Source organism: Drosophila erecta, unplaced genomic scaffold, assembly GCF_003286155.1.
Source record: "Drosophila erecta strain 14021-0224.00,06,07 unplaced genomic scaffold, DereRS2 tig00000000-arrow-pilon, whole genome shotgun sequence".
In the NCBI taxonomy this organism is placed as follows: Eukaryota; Metazoa; Arthropoda; class Insecta; order Diptera; family Drosophilidae; genus Drosophila; species Drosophila erecta.
Genome location: NW_020825194.1, coordinates 26,368,796 through 26,380,781, shown reverse-complemented (window position 1 = coordinate 26,380,781; position 11,986 = coordinate 26,368,796). Strand labels below are relative to the sequence as shown.

The window sequence follows — 11,986 nt, the reverse complement described above, 5'->3', positions numbered from 1 at the left end:
CCTTGCCAGCATGCTTTCGCTTTCAAAAGCAGTTCGGAGTGGTTACTCATAGCCCAGTTAGCTTTTTCTTGCTTTTGTTTCAGGAGCCGGAGTCTAGATTATTCGGGTTCTATCATATCTATGTCTAGAAACTAGTTCTCCGTGCAGCTGTATTCGTGTGTCTTGTTTAATTTTTTTACTGCGAGGACTACGCCTCTTGTTGAATGCCAAATTATGCCAGTGCGCAACTCTGCTGTCTGTTGTCCAGTTAAAACTATCATAGTAATTTAAAAGAGCGCAAAATTAATAAAGCATTCGAAAAATGTTAAAATTGCATCAGATGCAGGCGGGAGATTGTGAGCGGCTTTAATTGTTGATTTTAGCAGGCCATTTGTGGGTGGGTGCGGTTGCAGCCTGAAGTCTGAAGTCTAAAGTTTGTAGTATGCAGTATGTAGTCTGTAGTAGTCTGCAAACGCCATCGTATGTGCAATGCGGAAGAAAAGCTGTTTGGCCTGAACCACACACTCCCTTCCCTGTGCCCCTTTCCTCCTTAAGCACGTGGTAAGTGGCAGCGCACAAATACTCAAACTTGCAGATACTCGTGGCCTGAGTGATTGTGAATACGCGAGATCGGTGGATTATGTTTAGTCTGGCTTATTTGGCTAGGCGGGTTCTTGGGTATTTGGCAAGTGCATTTGTGAAACGGTAATTTGTCGTCGAGGCGCGTTCGTGACTGGAATCTTTTGAATAACTCACAACCCGTTAGAACGGCTTCCATTTAATTATGCCTATTTTTTATATGTGCCCCCTGCAATTGCCGCTTCATTAAAATCGGAATGTCGCGACCCAATTCGGAGGGTGTGGTGGAAAGTTGGGCCGTTAATTGCATTTTGAGGCTACATCAATGCATTATGGGGCGCGATATCACCTGCGAAGGCGGAGTGACTTTGTAATATCAATAGACCCCGGCTAAGGTTACATGCAAATGCCTGATATACTAGGCTAGTTGCAAGGTCTAGGCCAACTTGGCCAGGGAAAACTGTATGTCTACTGTGCGAATACTAATTCACTGAATTGAGCAAATATAAATCTTATAATATAAATCTAAAGAGAAAGATACAATAAATCTGCCTTCAATAGTGAACTGTTTGCTTAAAAGTGGACAGATTTTACAGTATAAAAGTATTCCTGCTTAAAAACTATGATTACCAGATTTGTATTTAGCAACGTACTTATATCCATCTCAATCTATAGTATTATTCCTATATTTCTATAAAATATTAGAGCCACGACAACATCCTTTGCATGACATATGGCTTTTTGGTTGCCAGACTCCATTCCAATAAAGGTTTATTTAAAACACAAACTTTCCAAATAATGTAAGATACGTTTTCATAAAAAAATACAACTAGGAACGATTTACCTTTTACGACATGGCACTACAACTGATAACATCTAAGCTTCAGCATTCTAAGAACGTAAGTCGAATTCGAAATCCATTATTGTTGCCAATTACATTTCAGTACTCATTTTTACCTATTTTTACGACCTTCAAAAAGGACAGTTGAGGATTAAGTAAGCCAACAAAATGATGTGTGGTTGTAACATAGTCGCATTAATTAGAAAAGACAATGAAAATTACTTTAGGTAAGCCCCAAGGCATCCGTTTTAATCAGTGTTAATTGGTGACCTCAACGCTGGGCCCATGGATGAAGTGACCATTCTGCAGTAAATCATAATTTTAGCAACAAGATAATTATTTGACAAACGTTAACTTTGCTCGCAGGCCTGACAATTGACTCAGGTGTTTGCTCACCTTGTCTTCCGTTCATTTTTATGTCACTACGTTTATGGCAGCTGATGGCAGTGATTTTACATAAGCCAATTTCATTGGCCATCTCAATGAACGTAGACCAAAAGCCGCGGGTCAGTGGAAAACTGCAGCCGGAGCTGCAGCAGCAAAGTGTTTTATCGAAACGTAACGGCGTGATTTCAATATATCGAACAAAAGCATTTCTTGTTTCTTATTTCTTATTTCTCATTTCACAGCTCACAGTTTTCATTTATTAACTAATTTCGGATTTATGTAATCCCCAAGTGGCAGGCCTCGGTCTCGACCGATTACACGCAACCACAGTCCGAGGTCAATGATCAGTGAAATTCACTTTCAAAATCGAAAATCCGTTGAAAAGTGCTTACTTCCAGAGCTAGTGTTTCTGCCAGGGCGGAAGCCCGGCCGATTTCATCGGAGATTAATTTGTCAGATCAAAAACTGAACTGAAGTTGAGTGGAAGAGATTTCAGGGTGTTCCCAAATTGGGCACAGCCACCGCCCAACATACAAAAGCCATCATACCATCATCCCATCATCCCATCATCCCATCATCATCATTGGCACACACACCTTCATTAGGCGGGCTGCATTTTACCACACTTGAAATCGCAACACAATGAATAAATCTGCATAATTAATTCCCACCTAAGATGCCAAGTTAATGAGCTGAGTGTTTTGCACCAAATTGAAGGCAACAAACACGCACAGGTTGTTGACTTCTTCAATGTTTCGCCAGCTCACTTTCGATTTCCATTTCGATTTCGGCAGCGGTACTGTTTTCGGGGCAGCTTGGACACACATAAAATCCACATGCCGCCCAGATGTATTTTTAATTATGGCCATTTCACGTGGCACCCTCGAAACCAGATCCCAAATAAGCGAGTAGTCGAAGCGCTGAAGAGCAGAAGCAACCCCGTTAAGTGGAGATTTGATTTGCATGCGAAATGTGCCGAAAATTGCACAACCCTGATGTATTTTTAATTATATTTGCCAGGCCCAATTTATAAATGTCATTAAACGCAGCTGGCCTGCATTTAGGGGCAAGTTCAGATTCAGGCAAGTTCCCAACGGAGCCAAGGACAGTCCATTGTTATCGCCCAACCATCTCAGTTTTTATCAAAAGGCCGGTAAATAAATTCGATTTTCGTTTTAGTTTCAGACTCAGACTCAGTTTCGGTGCCAGTTTCTTTCTCACCATAAAACACTGTTGCCAAAAAGAAGACAACGCGGCAAATCGAATGAACGCCCTGCCCTGGCAGAAACTGGGTTATAACCTTGAAAGCTCGGACACAAAGGCAGCGCTTTTAAATTCCAGCTTCTCAATACATTTGGCCGCGTCTGGCGGGGAAGAAAGCCGAATTAATGCGACAGGTCGCAGCCCTGCCTGAAAATGTATTCAAAACCTATTCAAATCTATGCTGAGCCGAGCTCAATGCTAGGAAAATGCTAAACACCGACTCGGGATCGTTTTGAAATCGCAGACATCGATTTGAAATCGTTGCCAAAGTTGCAGGCGCTGCATTTCGAATTGCCAAAGGTCAGACCCGACCCGACTGCAACGCATCTTCCCACCGGACAGTCCACTTCTCTGGTGGTGCTGATTTCTGATCTCTGATTTCTGTGGCTCGGTGGTGCTGGTGCTGGGCTGTGTCGTCATCGTTGTCATCTCGGTTGCCCCATCGAAAGCCGTTTGGCAACTGTTAACTGGCGGCGGGGAAAAACAATTAACTATACAACGAAAATTTGTTCAAATTGCGAATGTGCGAGAGTGAAAGAAGAGAGGAAATCGAAAACTGGATTTATATGTTTACGGCCAAACACGCAAGAAAACGAGCCAAGGTCATTGCGAAGAAATTGTGAGGTAAACGTCCACAGCAACAAAATATTCTTAGTAAGCCAAGTTGCAAAAGAAAAATTACTCAGTTAAATGCATTACATGGCTTCTATTTTTCTGATATTTAAAATGAATTTTTGATTCAAAAACTCATCAAGTAAATTATTTAAAGCAAAGCACAAATGGGAGGGATTTATTTTAGGCCAAACAGTTTGGGGACTCTACTAGTTTATTTTTAAAAACCCTTGTCCGTTCTGCTGTTGCTCAACTACTAGGTTGTTTATGCAACCTATACACTAAACGACGTAATTTATGACCACTTACATGTATCCAATCACTTGTATATATGTATAAGTGTCCAGATATACTTGTATATACATAAGTATATGTAAGCGGAATATCGTTTTTAGCATAATTAATAGGTTAGGCTCGAAACCTGGTGAAAAGATTATAAAAGTATCGCAGACATGTCATAATATTTAAAGATTAACCAGCTTCACTAGAAGACGGGTAGATTTTAGTTCAAACTGCATGTAATTTTTTTCCGTGTCTCGGATTCGTGGAAGCAGCGGCGGTTGTTTTTGTTGACTGCCTGGCCGATCTGGCAGAACCACTTTGGAGCTATTTGCCGTTTTGCCCACTAGCAATTGCGTCGATGAAGACCTCTTCATCGAGCTGGGATGATGCGACGTGTTTTGTTAAACATGTTTTGCTCACAAAAAGACCGGAGCTCGGTACCGAGGTACCGAGGTACCGGGGTACCGGGGTACCCAAAACCCGAATCCGGTTGCTCAAAAATGCGTAAAGTGGGACGATGTCGCTCCTTTACAAGCCGACCGACCAGAAAAGACATTATTAAAGCCCGACAAGTGGCCGGGCAAAATGCCAAAACAAAAACACAAAATCAATTAACGGCATTCAATAGCAGCACCATCCAACCATCCAACCGTCCCATCCCAGTGACTATTTTTGTGGCCCCGTTGGCAGGTGTTGATCAATAAAAATGCAACAGAGCAGTTGGCCCATAGCCGTCACCACGGATCTGCGATCTGCGATCCACGATCCACGATCCACGGATAGTTGCCTAATCTTCACTGAGGTTCTTTGCGCAATCGGGCTCGAAAACTCGACCGAAGCACCTTGATTAGGGCGTTCTTATCAGCCAACTGTTGGGAAGCTTTAGTCTGAACTTGAGCTGGTCGAAAATGGGGTTATCTGTTAATGGAGGCAGAGGAGACCACTGGGAATAAATCTTTGTAAGAATAAAATACAGCACAAATACTAATAAGAGGCTTGCTCTTTTGCAACTGATTTATCAATTGCTGAGCTTCTCAGCAACTAATTCATAAAATATATAATGCAAGCCTTATCCGCAAATAATAGTATTTACTGCAAGCTACATTTGCCTTTCTTTTATAATAAATGAGCCGGAAAGTGAGTTACTGATTAGTCAGCTAAGTAGAGCTCACACACATAGAAAACAGTTCAATTAAACTTTTTCCGCTATGGCGTCAAACGAAGTCACATAAATAATTATGGGAAAATGTTGTTTTGGGATTTCATTTGTAGTTCCTTATAAATTCCCAAAACCTTGTTTTTATTTTCCTACTCCTATAGGCTGCCACATTTTCTGCAAGTGTACAATGCCTAGTAGCAGCGAGGTGGTAGTGTTTTTTTGCTTAAGCTTCAGTATTTAATCAAGCAAAGAACGTGTAGGAAACTACTAGAAAATTAAGAATTGTTAGCAATGCAAATGAGAAGTGGCGTATTAATTGCATTGTGGCTATGCCTCTCGCTGGTGAGTAAAAGAGATACGCTTCAAAAAGTTTGAAAAGTATTTCAATTTAAAATACTGGACAGAATGAAGGCCTGGCCCTACTGGAGAACGAAGGCGAGACTATCAACAGATGCATCCAAAACTATGGCGGACTTACTGCGGAAATCGCCGAGCGCCTAGAACGATTCAAGGATTGGTCGGACGGCTACGAGGAAATCCCCTGCTTCACGCGGTGTTATCTGTCTGGGATGTTCGACTTCTACAGTAACTTAACTGGTTTCAATAAAGCCGGAATTGTGGAAGTCTTTGGAAGCTCCGTCTACGAAGCCTGTCGACACAAATTGGAACAGCCATTCCAATTGGGCGAGAGCAGCTGCAAACACGCCTACGAGGGCTTCCACTGCATCACCAACGTGAGTAGGCGTTTCATTTTCACAGATCTCCAAAGGTGATGGTACAACAAAGACACTGGAATAGTTATAATATAATTAATTATTCTAGGGTCTTTGGTACAAGGTTGTTGGTTGCTTCAATGTATATTAAAGCTCCCATGGGAACATTATTCGGAATATTTCCGACCCCACAATGCGTATAGTGATCGGCAGCCTTGCCATCGATCTGTGTAAAATTTAAAAATATTTTAAAATTACGAATCGAAAAAATCGTAAAAATCCGTAAGGCTTATCAACGTTCTGTAACCTATTTTTTTGCCATGGCTGCAGATAATTTTTTGTCATCTGTCTATTTATACCAGTTAGTTGCGCAGTAAAAGGGAATACTAGGTTCGTTGATAAGAATCTAACAGGTAAAGGAAACAGTTTCCGTCCCAATAAAGTATATACACACTTGATCAGGATCCATAGCCAAGTAAATTGACCATGTCCCTCTGTTTGTCCTCCTGTAAAGAGAAAGGTAGGATTTTTTTCAGATTCTATTCTTCTACGCTTGCAAGGAGGTCCACAATCCGCCTTTATCGGTGTGAAGTCTATTGAGTCTATGGAGTCTATGGAGTATCAGGAGTCTATTGAAAAATGTTTTGATTATTCAATTTAGTTTTCTAAAGATTTGCTAAAAAACTGTTTTCTACGCCCACTTTACCGCCCACAAACCGCCATAACAGCAACGCCCCCACTTTTGAAAAATTTTTCGATTGTTTTCGTTTTATTATTCATTCATTCTTGTTTCATTCTATCTTTTGTATGCCAAAAACATTTTGATTGCGGTCTCGAACCGCCCAAAACTGTCACTCACACTTTTAAAAAGAGCTCAAATGAGTTTATTTATTTTACTTTTATTTTTCTTTTAAATATCGAAATTTCTTGCTGGCTCTCCCATTAGCTGAGTAAGGGGTATCTCATAGCCAAGAAAATCGACTACAGCGCTCTCTCTTGTTTAAAACAAAATTTTTTTTGAAATTGATATCTTTATGCGGCTGCGACTGCGGTCTATATCATGTACATAGCTACCAAACACGTGGAAATGTATGCTTTCAATGATTACTGCCTATGCCTATTAACATTGAGGTACTTGATGCATTACAGATGGAAAACCACCCGTTCACGCTTATCGAGAACATGCCAAACATCTCCCCGTCGGCCAAGAGTGCAATGAAGGACTGCCTGCAGATTGTCCACCTGGACGAGTGGAAGAAGTTCGTTCTCTTCGCGGACTATCCTGTCAACGAACCGATTCCTTGCTTCACCCGGTGCTTCGTGGACAAGTTGCATATCTTCGAGGAGAAAACGCGGCTTTGGAAACTGGAGGCCATGAAACAACACCTGGGCGTTCCGGCCAAAGGAGTTCGCGTAGGGAACTGCCATCGGCAGCGTGGCAAGGACCGATGTGCCACATATTACAAACAGTTCACCTGCTACACGCTGGCCGACTAGCCAGCGCCCTTTTTTAAAGCGGCTATCATTGTGAAGCAAAATTATAAACCGATTAAATATTAATTCAATGGCATTAAAGCAGGCTTTCAAAATTTATATGTAGATCTTACAGACTGTTTATTAATTTTTGGCATTGACAAGTGCCGCATAAATGTAATACTACCAACGTCTTACGACTGCCCCCCGTTGTCCTCCTCCTCCACCAGCTCATTCCCATTTACTCGCTCCCAGCATTTGTACTCATCGTACATCCAGGAGCACTTGTTTGGCGCCTTCTGCCGCTGAGTCCCACTTAGCCGACAGCCACTGTAGTCCGAGCCAGAAGACTCCTCATTTCCGGAAGGCCCAAACGCCTGCTTCCAGTTCTCCAGCCGCCAGTTTCCAGCGGGATCGTAGAAGCCCAAGGCATCCGCAAAGCACTGAAAGAGGCAAGGAATGGGTTCCTTTGACTTCAGCTTACTGTACTGCAGCAGCTCCACATTGGTGGCGTTCAGCTGGCGGGAGCACTGCAGTAGTGTGCTCAGGCTGGTGCCGGCATGCATCTCGGCCAGCTTCAGGCACCTGAGTCCCCGGTAGGCGAAGCTGCAGCCATCGGAGCCCATCCCGCGCAGCTCGAATCTGCAATAGTTATAGACATCGCCGCCCAGGTCCTCGGTCAGTTGCTTGAGCTTCCACTTGTTGGCCTCGACGTCGAACCAGCCCTTTTCCCTGGCCAAGCAGCGCATCAAGCAGGGTAGCTCCTCCCGCGCCCACGACGAATACCGTTCCAGCTTCCGGAGATCGTCAGCGATGCTCTCCGGCGAGCTCAGCTCCCGCAGGCACTTTTCCAGCGTCTGGGCATCTCCAGCAAGGTCAGCTACTGCCTGCGAAGCATAGGCTACTTTAGCTTCTTGGCTAAAACGCAGAAGGAGCTTTAACAAATTGCCGGCAGTCTCCTTCCTAGACCAATTTTAAAGGGCTTATATCACTGTCACGTCCAATTGTATATTAGCTTGTATATAAGGAAGCTGTGTTCAATTGACACAATCTTTTAATTACGATTTCAGTCGTGACTTGATAAGAATGTTTGACTAAATGATGTCGAGTTTATTATTAGTAATTCTATATATATATTGTTTTGTACTGATGGTCTCGGAATAGATTAGCAGGTAAAAATAAAAACGGACGTCTTCTCAAAGTTCTATTTAAGTTCACTTCCTTATATAGCATTTCTTGTTTCGTCGAGTGTATTTATCTTTAGTATACTAGCGGTGTAAAGGCGATTTTGGTAATCGCGGGGCTCTTGGTTTCTTTCACAGCAACTATCCGTATCTGCCTCCTGTGCCGGCTCACCTGACTGCAGATCAAGAACAGGCTGAGTAGAACAGTCCGCCGGGAACCCATCTTCCTGTGGGCAATGCACAAACTGAACTAGCTGCGAAAACATCCGCCCGGCCGAGTCAATGATCCGCCGGCGACGATGCAGCGGAGTGGAGGTTATCAGCGAGTCGAGATTACGTCGGCGGGTCAACGAATGCCAGTTCATCCGCCGGAGAGTGGATGTGGATGCACTGAACAGAGGAGCGCAAGAGCGCGTGGCCCGATCGCCTTGGTCTAGGTCAGTTCTACCAAAGACACTAGACTAATTATTCAAATAATATATTATATATAAAATATATATATAAATTATTCTAGGGTCTCATTCATATATATTCATAGGTACTCATATGAAGTTCGAATTGGATTAAAGCTGGGAGTTTATTTGCTGTGCAATTACTTGTTACTATAAGTTATTATAAGTTACGTATGGAAGGGTGGGGCGAAAGCGACCCCATCACTCAGATATATTGGTTAATTAATTAAGAGTTTCCTTGTTCCTGAAAATGTAATACCACATATCCTTAGGAAACAACTTACTAGGATATTTATATTTATATATAAATATATATTTGAATATATTTATTCATTTCTCAGGCATTTTACATATTGCATGCATATAATGTTTATTAGCAAACATTTGTCAGCTTGAAATGTTGAGAACGGAACAATTGAAATAAACAATCATTTACCAATTTTAAGCTGTACCCGTTTTTTAAATAAATAATGCACATCTCCAATCATCAACCACAGATAAAAAGTTGAAAAAATGCCTAAAATGGTATTTAGTTCTTTGCTTACAAAGCATATTGAATGGGGAAAGTATTTTTGTGAGGTAACTTTCAAGTTCAGTAAGTAAAACAAAAGAAAATATATCTGAAAACTAAAAATGTTTATTGCTACATTATCCTGTGGGGAGCACAGGGTACTATACCACATTCAGGTCAGGCGAAGACCTTGCGCACCACGTGGCGGTTGATGGGCAGCCAGCAGGAGAAGACGCGGTTGGCCCAGGTGCAGACATCCGACTCGGCTTCGTTGTGGTCGATGCACTTCTCCAGGCCGTGCCGGACCGTGGCCACATCCTTGCTGCTATTCGAGGTGAACTGGGCGATCATGGCGCGCTCGTTGAATCCCTTCTTCTCCGAGAACAGATCGAGCTTCTCCAGGAAACACTTGACGAAACAGCTGGTGCGTCGGTGGTCGGGAAACTCGTAGTTCAGGTACTTCTCGTAGATGTCGTCCGGCACGTAGTACTCCTCACGGCACTCCTCGAACGCCTTCTCGGCGTCGTTGTGGTTCTTTATCCGGAACTTGGCCGCAGTCTGCAAAGCAAGTGGGGGATAAGGAGTCACCTCCATCAGCAAGGGCAACCACTGGGCCACTGGGCACTGACCTGGGCCACGAGCAACGTGGCAACGGCTGCGATCAGCAGGAGGCATTGGGACTGCATTTCTGGCTCGGACGAGGACTGAAGTGCGAATGTGCCGACTAAGGTTAGGTTAGCGACTAAGTCGCGCCAAGATTTTCCATTATCTTATATGCTCTCGCTCGACGGCCCACACGAATTTCTCGCCTCGGACCAGATTGCGGACACAGTATTACTATGTTAACTGTCTCGCTGGAGCTGCTAGTGCTTAAAAAGCTGTTGGTAGGACAAAAGAAAAGAAAAGTTTCAAAAGTTGTCATGATTAATCTGCAGAGGGGAACTCGAACTTATTTGCTTGCGTGAAGTCTAATTTGATGAACCAAAGTGGTAACTTACTCTAAACAGCTATAAGTATTTAAGAGGCTATGATTTAGCAGTGGTATTAAGCTAGATCTCCCTACAGCTAGATCGCTGTAGCCAGAGCTCACTGTGCTAGCGCACCAAACCCGTTGAGCTGGCGGTGCCGCCCGGTGGTTGGCTCTTGTGGTGTGGAGTGTGCGGAGTGGTAAAGGTGGTGCGGCACCCTTGCGTCAGTTGCTCTCAAAATCGAAGCAAACAGATCGCGCAGCTGGGCTAAGTGGGGCAGTCGCAGAGGTGGCGGCGGGCAGTTACCAGTTGGCGCAGCAAACTGGTTTACCTGAATCAGAGCGTCAACTCGAAGTCGAGTCGCAGTCGACGGCGCTGCCAACGGCAGCGTTGTTGGGCCAAGCTGGGATATGGACGGTTATATAATCGCGACGCGGCGAGCGTATAATGGTTACGTTTTGCTAAAGCCAATTAAACGATTTGTTTTCGTTCCACAAATTCACTTGGCCTGTGCCTGTGCCTGTGCGGCACATTTGTGTGGCTCTGAAAAATGTGTTTTGTCCCGTTTGCCATTTGTTGTGCGCTTTACTGGCCTTTTTGCGCTGCACCAAATTCTAACACCTCGGTGTCAGCTTTCTGCACACTTCCGCATCCCGGACAAATTTTTTTCACACATATTGCCCACCTGCCACACACAGGAGGGCCGGAGTGAAAAAGAAAAACATTTTGTTTGCTTACTGTTTTTTGTCACGCGCTGGCAGCGCCCGAAAATAAATTAAATAAATTATTCAATTGAATTTATTTATTACCGACCAATTTGGCCGCTCAGCAGACTTTTGCATTTGTGTAATTAACGGCAGTTCGGGAAATTGTGGAATATTGCAGACTATTGCCCAGATTGCATGGGTCTTTCGGCCAGGTCGCAATATTGCGATCCGGTTCCATCTGCCCACTCAGCCAAACATCCTGGCCCTTCGTGATCCTCGAGCGACGTCCGTTTACCTGGCTTTTTGGCTTTTTGGCTTTTACTTTCGCGGCATGTCAATGACATTGGCCTGGGCTCTTGAACCCATCCAGCAGAACTCGATGAACAGCGAAAAGGGCTGCAAAAACGTATAGTGCGCTTTAGATTGGGCCAATTGCATCTAAGAATTTTGGGTTCACCTCGAGGAAGCGATTTATAAATGCTTTCTTTGTCCCAAAATATATTTCAGCTTTCATAAATATAATACCTAATTGTTACCTAATTTTGAAATCATTTCTTTGAGTGGACACAAAGTAAGGCGCCTAACCTTGCCCACGTGATTACTTGAGATTATCGCAAGAGTAAACTGATACTCCCAGTATGTGAAAGCAATCCAGGCTCTTTAAAAGAGTAATTGGCCAAAATCCAGTCGCAGCATGAAGATGACTGCGTTATTGGTGAGGACAAAGGTCTTTGCAGATAATGGAAACCAATTGCTTCGATGTGTTCTGATGTAATTTTACTGCCGACTTTCGTATATGAATTATGAACCTAAATGATGGACGCATAGTCCTCGCTTACACGCCAGATACTGGCATCGAAATTGACCGGAAGCCAG

The 11,986-nt window shown here is 43.5% G+C and overlaps 3 protein-coding genes across 3 annotated transcripts; 1 reads left to right on the top strand and 2 right to left on the bottom strand.

The window, feature by feature from the left end:
• The first annotated feature begins 5,263 nt into the window (after positions 1–5,263).
• Positions 5,264–7,385, top strand: LOC6552801. Its single transcript, XM_001978993.3, has 3 exons — positions 5,264–5,444; positions 5,507–5,836; positions 6,965–7,385. Exons 1-3 carry the CDS (start codon positions 5,394–5,396, stop codon positions 7,310–7,312), a joined length of 729 nt encoding a protein of 242 aa, XP_001979029.1. The 5' UTR covers positions 5,264–5,393; the 3' UTR covers positions 7,313–7,385.
• On the bottom strand, positions 7,356–8,831 carry LOC113563750. The gene is made up of 2 exons (XM_026976037.1): positions 8,645–8,831; positions 7,356–8,175 (listed from the first exon to the last, which is right to left on the bottom strand). Exons 1-2 carry the CDS (start codon positions 8,693–8,695, stop codon positions 7,483–7,485), a joined length of 744 nt encoding a protein of 247 aa, XP_026831838.1. The 5' UTR covers positions 8,696–8,831; the 3' UTR covers positions 7,356–7,482.
• Positions 8,832–9,539: 708 nt separating this feature from the next.
• LOC6552803 (general odorant-binding protein 99a) lies at positions 9,540–10,210 on the bottom strand. The gene is made up of 2 exons (XM_026976038.1): positions 10,065–10,210; positions 9,540–9,993 (listed from the first exon to the last, which is right to left on the bottom strand). The coding sequence occupies exons 1-2, from the start codon at positions 10,119–10,121 to the stop codon at positions 9,613–9,615; spliced, it is 438 nt and encodes a 145-aa protein (XP_026831839.1). The 5' UTR covers positions 10,122–10,210; the 3' UTR covers positions 9,540–9,612.
• Positions 10,211–11,986: the final 1,776 nt, after the last annotated feature.

Excerpts from the sequence above, each read along its gene's own strand:
- LOC113563750 (XM_026976037.1), bottom strand. The coding sequence starts at position 8,695 with ATGGGTTCCCGGCGGACTGTTCTACTCAGCCTGTTCTTGATCTGCAGT. Across the intron at positions 8,176-8,644 it reads TGTTCTTGATCTGCAGTCAG|GCAGTAGCTGACCTTGCTGG; the intron begins GTGAGCCGGCAC and ends TATGCTTCGCAG.
- LOC6552801 (XM_001978993.3), top strand. The coding sequence starts at position 5,394 with ATGCAAATGAGAAGTGGCGTATTAATTGCATTGTGGCTATGCCTCTCG. Across the intron at positions 5,445-5,506 it reads TGTGGCTATGCCTCTCGCTG|AATGAAGGCCTGGCCCTACT; the intron begins GTGAGTAAAAGA and ends AATACTGGACAG. Across the intron at positions 5,837-6,964 it reads GCTTCCACTGCATCACCAAC|ATGGAAAACCACCCGTTCAC; the intron begins GTGAGTAGGCGT and ends GATGCATTACAG.
- LOC6552803 (XM_026976038.1), bottom strand. The coding sequence starts at position 10,121 with ATGCAGTCCCAATGCCTCCTGCTGATCGCAGCCGTTGCCACGTTGCTC. Across the intron at positions 9,994-10,064 it reads CCACGTTGCTCGTGGCCCAG|ACTGCGGCCAAGTTCCGGAT; the intron begins GTCAGTGCCCAG and ends CTTGCTTTGCAG.